The sequence below is a fragment of the Meriones unguiculatus genome, chromosome 12, assembly GCF_030254825.1.
Source record: "Meriones unguiculatus strain TT.TT164.6M chromosome 12, Bangor_MerUng_6.1, whole genome shotgun sequence".
In the NCBI taxonomy this organism is placed as follows: domain Eukaryota; kingdom Metazoa; phylum Chordata; class Mammalia; order Rodentia; family Muridae; genus Meriones; species Meriones unguiculatus.
This window is the reverse complement of record NC_083360.1, coordinates 471459-485406: the sequence shown is the minus strand read 5'-3', so window position 1 is coordinate 485406 and position 13948 is coordinate 471459. Positions and strand designations below refer to the sequence as shown.

Sequence of the window (13948 nt, the reverse complement as noted above, 5' to 3'; positions counted from 1 at the left end):
CACAGAAATACATACAATCAAAAATAAATAAGCATAATTTTTTTAGTTAGATAGTAATGCTCACTGCATAGGTGTGAACTATGCTATAAAAGGCAGATTTGTAAGGCACGTAAACAATGTCTAAATTTCTAACAGTTCAAGGCCTTCCAGTAATGCCAGAACTTACGAGTGGCCATTTAGGAAGGAGGTTTCTGGAGATTCAAGGTAACTGTCCGTTCAGGAAAGTTATCAGTGATAAAGCAAAAAGTCATCCACTCCTGGAGAAGACCTGCAGACATTATCTCCAACCAAGTAATCAAGATATACTGATACCATGAACGTGAGACACACTCAGCAGGAAATACTATCACCCTGTGGTATGCCTGCCAAGCTGAGCAACGCAATCTAATTGTGAGAAACGTCGCCCAGTGCCATGACAGGGAAGACAGAGCTACCCGAGGCTGGAGGAGGCTGAGGCAGCACAGGTCAATACAGTGTAGGGTCTGGAGCAGAGAGAGGACAACAGGAAGCAGTGTGCAGCGCAGCGGACACGCACCCTGAGGCTAACCGCAAAGAGCAACAGCATTCCCTGCTTGTTGCAACATGACCCCTAGAACTTTTCCACTGGAACAAACAAGGTGGGCCATCTTGTCACATTGGCATGCAAGATTATTGTCCACTCCTGTGAACTGCATGTCGACAGGCAGGCAGTTAGATAGCAGAATGATCTAAAAAATGTAGATTCCTTACTCTCTAATCCCCTAACACTAGATATGAGAGAGAAAAAAAAAGGATAGAAGGAAAAGAGGCTGAAATTAGCCTTAGACTACTTCCTACTGACTGGGGGTGTCAAGTTCCTTCAGGTAAGTTTGATCTTCAACATCAGGACATCTAATTTCTTCTTCTTGTTGTTTCTTCTCTGCACACAACTACTTGACAAACAGCAATCAACAGGATCCAACCACCAACCAGCAGCCACAGCAACCCTGCCTCTCAGGGTCTAGCATATAGCCTCTGAAAAAGTTCCCAGAATCCCAAACCTCACACACTTGCAGAAACTATCTGCAACAGGCAAAACCATGCCCTGATAGAGCAGGCTGGCCTCTAACTCACAGAAACCCACCTGCCTCTGCCTTCCAAGTACTGTGATTAAAGGTGTGCATCACTATGCCTGGCTTTATTTCTATGTTTTTTAAAGAAACCAAAATTACACAATTCTCTCTATAGCGTGTCACTGTGGGGGCAGGCTTTGAGGTCTCCTGTACTCAAGCTATGCCCAGTGTGGCACAGTCTCCTTCTGCTGCCTTTGGGACAAGATGTATAACTCTCAGTTCCTTCTCTAACCCCATGCCTGCCTGCATGCCAACATGCTTTCTGCCATGACAATAACGAAACTGTAAGCCAGGCCCAAATTAAATGTTTTCCTTTACAACAGTTTCTATGGTCATGTTGTCTTTCCACAGCAAAGAAGCCCTAACTACCAGGGGCTGAAGTATTGCTGTGACAGGCCTGACCCATGCTTTTGTTTGAAGGAATGTGGATTTGGGGACTTTGTTTTAAGAAAGAACTACAATGCTTAACAGGCCACAATAGTAGAACCACAAAAGACAGTAATGCTAGTAATCATGTGAACTGTGGGGGCCTGGCTCAAGAGATTTCAAAGGAGAATTTTAGTGTGTTCCTTAGAGATCACTCTTGTGATATTTTGGCGAAGAACGTGGCTGCGTTTTGCCCTTGAGCTACGTCTGCCGGAAGATAAAGTGAAAAGATTCAGATTAATTGCGCTGGCAAAGGAAACCTCACAACAGCCTAGTATAGACTCTGCCCTGTGGTTAGTAGTGCCCACTCTTATAGAGAGCACTTTGATGAAAAGGAGCAAAGCTGAGCAAGGAAAAATATGAAACAGATGGTTCATAAACAGATTAAATATATAATTTATATTTAATCTCAGGGCAAGCTCCCCCCAACTAAGCTTTTCTCTTGTGAAAAAGAATTAAAGACCAGTTTAGGTCCAGGCATGGTGGTACAGGCCTTTAATCCCAGCACTCAGGAGACAGAGGCATGCAGATCTCTGAGTTCAGGGTCATCCTGGTCTACAGAGCAGGTTCCAGGACAGCCAAACTTGGACAGTGAAAGAAACCACTGAAAACAGAAAGCTGGTGAAAATGTAACTGAAAGAGGGGCCATGTTCCAGCCCTGGCAAGCATCTGCAGCCACGCTGTTACAGTCAAGGAGAGAAGAAAGGGGTTATAGAATCTCCCTCCAACTAAAGAGAGTTGCTGAGGCCGGGCATGTGGCAGAGATGTCCCTGCATAGAGGCCAGAGAGCCTACTGTGTGAATCTGTGAAAGGCCACTGTGTGAAGCTATGAAGTTAAAGCTAGATGGCCTTGGAAACCCCAAGAGTTTAGAGATGGCAGACTTGTAGGACACCTGTAAGAAAAGCTACTAACCATAAGTGGAACCAGCCCAAGAGGAATAAGTGTGTTACAGTCAACAAAATGGAGCTCTGAAGAGCCCTCTGACAGCAGACATGAAGATGCAGTTTGAAGTTTTCCCAGCTAGTTTTTGGTCTTGCTCCCTTCCCTACAATTTAAAATGTACTATTGTATGTTTAAAGTATATGATCTGATTTTGATTTTATAGGGGATTACAGTTAAGTGACTGCATGAATATCAGAAGAGAGACTTTGAACTTTGGACTTTTAAACATTGTTGAGACTGTAACAGACTACAGGACTTTTGAAGTTGGACTAAACGCATTTTGCATTACCTTATGGCTACAAGCCTGTGGGGCCAGGGAGTATAACATGGTGGTTTGAATAGGTATAGTCCCCCTAGAGGCATGTGTTTTGAATGCTTGGCCCACATGGAGTGGCACTATTAGGGGCTATGACCTTGTTAGAGTGTGGTCTGTGGGGGGTTGGGGGCGGGAGGGGGAGGCTTCTATTACACTCAAGCTACAAGATCCAGTGTGGTACACAGTCTCCTTCTGCTGCCTGTGGATCAAGACAGAATTCCCAGCTCCTTCTCTAGCACCATGTCTGGCTGCATGCTGCCATGCTTTCTGCCATGAATAATAGACTAAACCTCTGAAACTATAATCCAGTCCCAAATTAAATGTTTACCTTTACAAGAGTTGCTATCCTCATGGTGCCTCTTCACAGCAATGAAACCCTAACTAAGACATCCTCCCTCTCTCCTCCCCTGAAAGGCAAAGAAATACTAAAGACAGTCTTCCAGGTCAAAAGAGTGAACTCGCCGTGGCACAGGGCAGTTTGAAGTCTAGCCAACAGTGCCATCTCTCTCTCACGCATCTCCATGGACCAGGAGGTCCTGTATACCCACTTCAATAAACCAGGTACACACCTCAGCTTCAGCAGCTATTTCATACTTGGATTTCTTGCCTGGCATAGTTCGAATCAGATCCAACAGGCCATCTTCATCAAGGATTTTTGTTCCCAGAGCTGCTGCCTGTTGATTAAAGTACAAGTCATCAGAACTGCATCCAAAGCATTACTTACTACTTTCTGTAGAGGAAAAGTCATTTTAAGGACTACTGGTAGACGAAGAACCACACTGTAAATAAGTAACACTGGAATTTATTATTTTTAAGATTTATTTTATTTTACACATGTGCTTGTTCATGTGCATGTCTATATACCATGAGTGTAGCTAGTATACAAGGAGGTCTAAAGAAGGCTTCAGAGTCCCTAAAACTGGAATTATGGAAAGTTGTGTGAGTGGCCATGAGGGTGCTGAGAATGGAACCCAGGTCCTCTCTAAGAGCAACAAGTGCTCTTACCTGCTAAAGCCCAACCAAAAAAAAAAATCACCAGAAAGTTACCATTAAGGATGAAATCCAATAATGGATATATGAATCATAAAAAAAGTTATAAGGCTCATTGTTTTCTTAATTTTAACTCTGCTGCTGATTTTTTGTTTTTTCTGTTTTTTGGTCTATATGTGTGGGGAAGTACATTAAAAATATAATTGATGGTAAAAGTACAAAGTCCAGCATGAAGCTGCACAGTTGGAACTGTATGTAAGTTCCTCTAAGATGTATATATAGACTTTGAGTCTGGATAATGTCACTACAAAATATTTACAAATTCTTTACATACGGTTTTAATTTTTAAAAAATACCACTAAAAATAAGAACAATGAAATTGGGGAGCTAGGGTGTGGCTAAATTCGTTGGGTGCACAAGCAAAAGACCCTGAGTTCAAATCCCCAGTGGCACCTAAAAAGCTGGGTGTGGCCGCATATGTACCTGCAGCTACAGCCTGTGCAAGGGGGAAACACAGGTGGCTTCCTGACCACCAACCTGGCCCCAGGTTCAGTAAGACGTTCTCGAGGAATAGGAGGTGGAGAAGAGGGAAAGACATCTAACGCCCTCCTCTGGCCACCACACGTGTGCCCACGCATGGGCGCAGGCACATGCATTTGAGACACAGACACACAAAACGACTGAGAGGCAGAGGGATACAGACTTTGAAGCCAGCTGGGATTACAGAGCAAAACTCTCAAAAAATACAGACAGTAGCTAGAAAGAAGATGGTTAGTCATGGCACTGCACTCCTGTAATACCAGTACTCAGGAACCAGAAGCAGGAGGACCAAGAGTTTAAGACCAGCCTAGGCAATATGGCAAGATCCTTTGTTGCTGTTGTTGTTGTTGTTGTTATTTAAGACAGGGTTTCACTGTGTAGCCCTGGCTATCCTGGCACTCACTCTATTCTGTAGACCAGGCTAGACTCGAACTCCCAGAGCTCCGCCTACCTCTGCCTCCTGAGTGCTGGGATTAAAGGTGTGCGCCATCACCACCCGGCACCACCACCACATGGCTTGGCAAGATTCTTTTTATTGCAAGGAACCAAGGATTAAAGACGTATTTTAGTGGTAGAACACCTTTCTAGCATGGACAAGGGCCTGGGTTCAATGTCTAGCACCATCAAATAACTAACAAACAAACAAGCAAGCAAGCTCCGTAAGAGTGGTACCTTAGTTACAGTTCCTATTGCTATGAAAAAACACATAACCAAAAGCGACTTAGGGAACTCGCTTAAAGTTTCACAGCACAGTCCGTCACTGAGGACAGGGAGGAGGCCAGAAACTCCAATAGGGCAGGAACCTCGAGGCAGGAACTGATGGAGAGACCATGGAGAGACCATGGAGGAGTGCTGCTCACTGGTTCACCTCTCACAGTCTGCTCAATCTGCGTTCTCACAGCACCCAGGACCAACAGCTCACACACAGTGAGCTGGGCCCTTCCACAGCAGTCATCAATCAAGAAAATTCACCACAGGCATATCTAGTGGGCACATTCTCAATTGAGGTTCCCTCTTCCAAAACGTCTCTAGCTTTGAACTGACTAAAACTAACCTACACAGGCGTTGAGTGCAAACTAGTGGGGTGTGGCGGGACTGCTCTTGTGCTAACTTGCCTCCGCTGCCCTAGAAAGGAACAAGGCTATCACCATCCTCACGTCAGACTCCGTGGCAGTCATTCCCCAGCACCTTCCGACAAGCAGGACTGCAGTGTGTCCAAGTGAAACTGACTTGCACAGGCCCACCTGGTCAGAAGCCCTGTCCTCTTCAACCAGTGAGGTGGCACTCGAGCCTGCAAAACCAGCCCCAGCCACAATGACCGTCACCACTGCTTTCTTCGTCCTGCCGGGAAGGCAGCTACTCACAAGCACAAGGCAACGTGCCTGATGCCCCTAAGGCTGAGAGAAGTGGTGGCTTCTCTGGGTTAAAGTTCCTGAGCTATTGCAACAGCCAAGTGATTGCTCTGGAATTCTTGTTGGGGCAAGGAAAACAATTAGCCAGGTGTCCTCTTACTTCCCCACAGACCTCTGCTTCTTCCTCACACAGCTTCCAATAATAAAATTTAACACGGAGTATATAGCAGTATATATCAGAAAACTTCAAAGTAAAAAAATAAAACTGCTTGTTTCTACATTAAAAAATTTTTTTTTCAGTTTTAAACTAAAATATACAAAGAGAGTCAAATAAACAGCAACTATGCTTTTAATTAAAAAAATAAAAATAAAAAATCTGTGGCCCTAGCCGATAGCACTGTATATGGTGTAAGACAAATCTGCAGCAGCTTTCTCCTTTTCTTTGCTCACTGAAACGGTGGCTGGGACATTACCACAACAGCCACACTGTGCATGCCACGGCAGGCAGGCACCTCTGTGGAAAGAGCCAGCAGGACCCACCTTGTCACTCTTGGACTGTCCACTGTCCCGGCCCATGACGAGGTAGTTGGTTTTCTTGCTCACATTTCCTGTGACTTTCCCCCCGTAACGTTCAATTAGAGACTTGGCTTCTTCCCGTTCAATGGACTCCAGCACGCCTGTGATCACAAATGTCAGGCCTTCCAAGCAATTTTCAGCTCCCTACAAAACCAAAATGTTCAAGCAGAAAAGAAATTACAGGGTAGCTTTCCAAAGAATATTTGGCAGCCAAGCTGCAACAAGCTGACTTTTCTCACTCAACATCATAAACAACCCCAGCATGAAACCTGGCTAGGAAATCACAGCAGAACCTCAAAGTATATCCTGGATGGTTCCTATGAGGCTAACATTTAACAGATATCAAATGAATGAGGAGGAACATACTGTTAGCAAGATTAAATTACCCACTCGTGCTAGTCTCCACTGTCCATATTTAAATCAGTGAATAGCTTTCCTAACTTTGGTAAACAATCCAATGTAATCCGCCCACTGAAGCCCCTGCTGCTAGTTCAAGGCCAGCTTACACAAGCTTGAGCTCTCACCACTCCCTCTGCAGATTACCCCACTGACAGAAAGCTGAGAAACTGAGACAGACAGAAAGGCAGGAACGCACACTCATCCCCACTGGAAAGAGAACTGGTAACCTAAGAGCTGGCCTGGCTTCTCCCCATGTAAGTCTGAACTGAAACTCTGTATGGTTATAGAATCTTTTAGTTTTTATAATAGATCAGCTAACTTATATAGCCAAGCAAAATGATTATTATACATGTGACATGTTCCTTATTACTCTGAATAGAATTGAGACTGGTAAAGATGAAAAAGTCTTAAAAAGAAGCTAAACAAAACTCAAAGCATGCTTCAGCATAAGCTTGATCATTTCCCCTCCACCTAAAGAACCTTTCCAGGAAGGGAAGAATAGTTATTATTCACTCAGAAAGGAAAAAAAAAATGGCTATTCGGTCCCTTGGTTTCCAGGCCTAAAATAAATTATTAAATCTTCAACAGACTCCAAATCACCCTGGGAAACTCCACCTCAAGAAGTGCCTGCATCTCAAAGTCCAGCCTACTGTCTCCTGAGTGCTTGCCCTCTGGACCTGGACAGGACTCCTCTACAGCTCTGACTCCAAAAAACTGCCAGCAGCCTGAACCTCTTCAGCATTCCCTCACAGCCTTGCTGTTAGAGAAACACAGCAGTACCCTAAGACACCATTTGAGAGACAAGTTCTCTCAAACAGGCACTTTGTGTAGTCTCTCAGTTTTCCATCGTGTGCAGGAGAAAGGCTGCCCTCTTCCTCCAGGCCCTTCCCTCCCCACTAGCCACCAACCCTTCAGTAGAGGGATTTATGCAGCCATGTGTACCAAGCAAAATGAAAATTAAATTTACATGTATACCGAATATATCTCCTCCCTTCTCAGAAGTCCCACAGTACAGTTATCCTTACCTTTCTGGGAAGATCTGTCCCATCAGCAAAAGCATATCTTAAGTACTGCCTGCCTCAAAAACATTTAGCTTTTCCCTTAAATCCCACTCTCCATTTCTAGTTGTCAACCACACTTATCAAAAATAGCTATGTCTTTTTTATGCATTTATCGTGTCATACTCTTTATTTATTATTATTATTATTATTATTATTATTATTATTATTATTATTATCATCTTACATCCTAGCTCCAGCTTCCCCTTCCTCCTGTCCTCCCAGTCAGTCCCCCCCAACCACCTCTCCTTGCCCCTCCCCACATCCACTCCTCCTCCATTTCTCTTCAGAAAACCTCCCAGGTTTTAGAGCAAATCAAGTTTCAGTTAGACTAGGCACCTCCCCTTGTATTAAGGCTGGATAAAGCAACCCAGTATGAGGAAAAGGGTCCCAAAAGCCAGCAAGAGAGAGCCAGCCCGTTCTCCATCAAGCCACAGCATCAGTTTTACTCCCTGTTCCTGCTGAGGTCCTGAAGGACCATCATTATTCACATTACTACATGCAATGGGCAGTTCTTCTTTCTGTTGGAACTTTCACAACATGACCTATCATAACACTCAGTCACATAGTAACTCACAACTATCTAAGACTGCAGGTCCAGAATATCTGACCTCTGAGGGTACCAGACATGCATAGAGCATACATACATGCCGGTAAGCCACCCATACATGTAAAATTTAAAAAAAAAAAAAAATCTAAACAACAGCAAAGAACTAAATTTAAAAAGACAAAACAAAAAAGAAACCTCTTTTTAGACAGAAGTCCAGAACGTCAGGCCCTACAAACTATGTCCCTATTTGCTTCAGCCACTCTCAGTCCTTGGTCAGTCTGCACCAACTACAGTACTTTTGAGTTCTTCAAATATCCCATGCAAATTCCTTCTTCTCTTCAAAGATGCCACACATATGATCACGATCCCATGCCATCACGACCTCTTCACACCTAATGACGCCTCTTCAATTCTTCAAATCCCCATTTCAATTTTGTTGTCTAAAGCAGTGGTCCTCAACCTGCAAGTCTCCACCCTCTGGGAGTTTGAATGACCCTTTCACAGGGGTGGTATACAAGAGATCCTGCCTATCAGATATTTACACTACTGTTCATAACCACATCAAAATTACAGTTAGGAAGTAGCAACAAAAGTAATTTCATGGTTGAGGTCATCACAACATGAGGAACTTTATTAAAGGATGGCAGCATTAGGAAAGTTGAGAACCACAGATCTCAATGATCCACCCTAGACCATACATTTTTCTCTACTATACCTCTAAGGGCACCTGGGACTTTCCTCTCATGGCACATTACACAACTACTATCAAATATAATGCATTTACCACCATGCTTTTCCTTAAGCTCTGAGTCCCATGAAGGCAAAAAACCTTGGTCTTACACCAGTGCATGGAAAAGCCCACCCTTCTCAAACTACTTGTTTTAAATAAAGGAAAATGTCTAAGTGTCCACCAGCGAGTCACAATGTGAATAAAACTTCTAATTCATAAAATGGCAGCAGAGACTCTTCTCTTGGTTTATTAACATTTTGCTGACATGGCAGTGAGTGCATACCCAGACATGAGGCAGGGCCCTTATAGAGTAGCACACTCCTCATGAATCTTACCTTGGGTATTTCTTTGGAGCCCAGAGCTTTGGGACCTTCTCGATTCAAGTAGCTTCGATAAGCTTGATAATTAATGCGCTTCTTTTCAGAATCTTCTGGACTTACAGACTTTGGGTACAGGGAAAGAAAATAAAGTCACATAAAATTAAAATGTGCCTAGAAAGAATTATATATAATTTTTTATACAAACATACATATACATGTGTATGTGTGCATATTTATGTATGTATGTATGTGTATATATGTGTGTGTGTATATATAAAATATCTACTTCCAGGTTTCTGATTCAGAAATACTGGGTGTGTCTGGGACATGTATATTGGGGAGGGGCCGCCTAAATAATTTTAGAACTATAACACCACGTCGTTATTTTTTCCAACTCCTATTTTATATTGCTTATAACTTACAAGTAACAACAAACCTCTTGAAATAGACAACATATTATTTTGTACAAATAAGTAATGTAACCAATAAGATAGTTCAGCTGGTTATGAGCTAAATAAACTATTGCAACTGATCCTAGGATCCAAGGTGGTTGCCGTTGTTGCTGTTGAGACAGGGACTCACTGTGCAGCCCTGGCTGGCCTGGAACTCACTATGTAGACGAGGCTGGTCTTGAACTCAGAGATCTACCTACATCTGCCTCCTGAGTGCTGAGATTAATGGCATATATCATCATATCTGGGGCCAATCCTACTTAACAATAGTTCTCAACTCACTCAAAGGTCTACTCAAATTACAGAAGGGCTTATCAAATTATAGCTGTTTAGACCATGTGCCCTGGGAAGCCGTATTTTTAACAAGCTTCAAAAGACAGTTCCATATACCAATTGGAAATGCTATCCATTTGTAATAGCAATTCTACTTTGTAAAAGTCTGAAATAAAAACAACTCTGAACTGTCTACATGCCTGCCTGCCTCTTCATTTGTTCTGCAACAAGGTCTCACTATGTAGCAGAAGCTGGCCTTGACCAATCAACCTTTCTTCCTCGGCTTCCTGGGTGTGGGATTACAGGTATGCATACCTGGCTATAAAAGAAATGAAGCATATGCACTTACTCTGTCAGAGTTATCTAAGATCAACTGAATTTACTGAACTATGATGTGCCCCCCCAAACTACTTAAACACAGGTTCTCAGTTATTTCTAGCCCAACTTTAAAAAATATCATAAAAATAACAGATCAATTTTTAAACTTTCATTTCCTCCTTCCCCTAAAATAGTCGCCCTCTGCAAACTGCCCATGTACTCAGTGTACCTGAAGAAAAAAACTCCACCAGACAGATACTCAGTGAAGAAAAATCTGGGGCCAAAAAGTTAAGTGACACTTCAAGCATATTTATGAGCATTCCCCACAAATAAAATTATTTCAAAATCATCACCATTTCATGGTTCTATGTGTACACACACATATAAACCCATATACAGAATGGTGATGAGCAGTTAAAATAGACACTATTCTGCCTTTAATGGTAAAAGGCACGAAGGAATGATGGCTTCTCCTTGTAAATCTAAAGTGATTACAAACTGGAGGTTCAAAAAGACCATTATCTTTTAAAATATATCAGAAGACAAAGAAAATTCTTTTTGTGGTTCTGAGGGCCTAACTTTGTACTCAGGCAGACCTTAACTTTGAGATTCTTCTGGCTCCATCTTTTCAAGTTACTGAGATTATAGACCTGTATCACCAAGATTGGGGTGGGGAGGAGGCTTTTAAAAAGCATCCTTTCACCGTTTGGGTTTTCGAAATTTATCTCAGTACCTAAGCATTGTTTAAAAAAAAAAAAAAAAAAGTTTGGAGCAAATCAAGATGCCAATTATAAATTATAAAAATAGCTGAAACATGTATATCATTTATTCCCATCCCAGGCATTGCTGTAAATGGTTTTATATATTAACCATTCCCATGTCTCTTTTTTAATTTTATTTCATTTACTGGGGTGGAGGGTATGTATGCCACAGCATGTGTGGAGGTCAGAGGACAAATTATGGGAGCCATTCTCTCCTTCTACCATGTAGGTCCCAGGGACAGAACTCCTACAGAACCAAATATATCTGGGCACAGGGTCTTTTCTGAGACTGACATTCAACCAAGGACCATGTATGGATATAACCTAGAACCTCCACTCAGATGTAGCCTGTGGTAGCTCAGTAACCAATTGGTTTCCCAAAGTGAGGGGAACAGGGACTATTTCTAACAGGAACTCAATGACTGGCTCTTTGGTCTCCCCACCCCCGAAGGGAGGAGCAGTCCTGTTAGGCCACAGAGGAGGGCTTTGCAGCCAGTCCTGAAGATACCTGATAAAACAGGATCAGATAAATGGGGAGGAGGTCCCCCCTATCAGTGGACTTGTAAAGGGGCATGGTGGAGATGAGGGAGGGAGGGAGGGACTGGGAGGGAATGAGGGATCGGGACACGGCTGGGATACAGAGTTAATAAAATGTAACTGATAAAAAAAATAAAAAATAAAACAATCATCATGGAAAAAAAAAGAACTCCTACAGAGCACGGTTCCCCACTGAGCCACCTTGCTGGTGCCTAATACATATCCTTATCTCTTTTCTATGCGTACATGGAGACATCACCAGATCAGCTCATACATCTGCTCAGAATAGGGCTATGATCAAAAACTGGCTCCAGACTGCTTGAAGCCTCAGTGCTCACACTGCTACTTTGTCAACAGAGAGCTCAAGACCAGCTCTGCCTTTAATGTTAAGTGTCTAAGAGGCAAGAAGGAACTGTGGTTTCTCTTTATAAATCTAAAATGCTTCCAAACTAGAGGTTCAGAAAGACCATTATCTTCTTACATATAGCTGAAAACAGAGTATTCTTTCTGTGGTTTTGAGGACCACAGGTAGGTAACTTTGGGGAAGCTACTTAAACTCTTTTAGCCTGTTTCTTTATAACAGAGTAAATATCTCCAAGGTTACTGTGAAGATTATAAAATATAATGCATGAATCTGAGCAATTTCTCATATACAATAGCAATACAGATTGGCTCATTTTGCATACTAACAGTGAATATTCTTGGCACATACTTTTCAAAACTTCCTACCTCTTTTTTAGCTGGAGAACTTTTGGTTTTCTTAGGAGTTTTTTTCTCTTCTTTAAGGTCAATAGCACTCTCTTTTCTTTTTGTGGCCATCAATGCTGCTTCTTTGTAGGAGCTTTCTTCTTTTGCTTTCATAAGTGCTAGCTTGGAACTGGCCTTGGGGGAAGAAGAGGCTTTCCTCTGATGAGCTGATGACTGGCAGGGCTCCGGAGCAGCTTTTGACCTCCCACCCTTGCCAGGCTTAGCAGGACTGTAGGTCTTCCTTTCATTTAAGAAATGCTCTGCTTTTACAAAGAAGAAAAAAAAATGACTGTTATTTGGAGAATCCAGTACCAACTTTTTTTTTTTTTTTTTTTTTTTTTTTGAGACAAGTTTTCTCTGTGCAGCCTTGGCTGTCCTGGAACTTACTCTGTAGACCAGCCTGGCCTCAAACTCAGAGGTCCACCTGCCTCTGCCTCCCATGAGCTGGGATTAAAGAAATGTGCCACCACTGCCTGGCCAACGCCAACATTTTTATTTTTCAACTTTTAACAATGTGATTTTAGTACCACAAAATATCACACGCTTTCCAAACATTTACTGCTCTAGCTCACATAGCATACTTATTTTTTAAACTTATTTACATAATACTCTTGTAACCAGTAGAAAATTAAGAGAGCTGTCCTTTTAAATTAAACTATCTATTTAATATATTATTGTAAACAACACTGAACGATATGGATGTAACTCAATAATACAGTACCTGTCCACCAATGCACAAAGCCCAAGTTCAATCCAACATGTGAACAAACAAAGATTTCATTCCACAGATATAAGAATTAGAGACAAAACTTAATGGCCTGAATACATTTCAGAGAATTCTGTGAAGCAGCACAAAAGCCCCAATCCTGAATTATCAAGGCCAAAAGGTATTACAGACGTAGATTTCCCTCCTCTTTAACTAGATCATCTATTAGTCCTTCACATCTACAGGCTCCATACTCAAGCATACAACCATTTACATAAAATATTTTAGTTGTGTATGCACAAACCATGTACACTTTATCCTGATCCCTGTTCTCTAAACAATACAGCATGCTATTTACATAGCATTATACTGTATGAAATAATCTAATGATGGTTTAAAGCATACTGGAAGTCAAGCTGTCTGTAAATTATATGCAAATGCTATACTTTTTGCATGAAAAGCTTGAGTCCCCATAGACATGGGGACCCACATGGGTTGTGAAACCTTTCATAGATAATGAGTGGGCATCTGGGCCACAAGTCTGTATCCCAGCTGCTCAGAAGGCAGAGGCAGGAAAATTGCAGCTTTAAGGCTGAGGTACAGAATGATTAAAGGCCAGCCTGGGTAACCCAGTAGGACCCTATCTCAAAGTAAAAAGAAAGAGGGCTGAGAACACAGTGCAGGAACAGAGCACTAAACAGCATGTGCAAGGCCCTAGGTTTAATCCCTAGTACTGAAAGTAAACAGAAAAGGCAAGAGTGACTATAGCAGTAGATGGCTCAGTCTCAGGACCATTACAGAACAGGCCAGCCAAGATAATCTGAAGAGCTTCAGATGGTACGGACAATCAGGAGGCGAACTCT

The 13948-nt window shown here is 42.3% G+C and overlaps 1 protein-coding gene across 6 annotated transcripts in view; it reads right to left on the bottom strand.

Annotated features, from left to right (window-relative positions):
- Window positions 1–13948, bottom strand: part of Rfc1 (replication factor C subunit 1) — a 74235-nt gene that overhangs the window by 20131 nt on the left and 40156 nt on the right. For 5 of the 6 annotated variants that reach the window (XM_060365270.1, XM_021640669.2, XM_021640670.2 and 2 more), the window contains exons 9-12: window positions 12362–12642; window positions 9307–9414; window positions 6199–6378; window positions 3346–3450 (exon numbers count right to left, since the gene is read on the bottom strand). In XM_060365270.1, coding sequence (XP_060221253.1) covers window positions 3346–3450; window positions 6199–6378; window positions 9307–9414; window positions 12362–12642 — 674 coding nt within the window. The remainder of the gene's footprint in view (window positions 1–3345; window positions 3451–6198; window positions 6379–9306; window positions 9415–12361; window positions 12643–13948) is intronic. The other variant, XM_021640671.2, reaches the window with a different exon arrangement.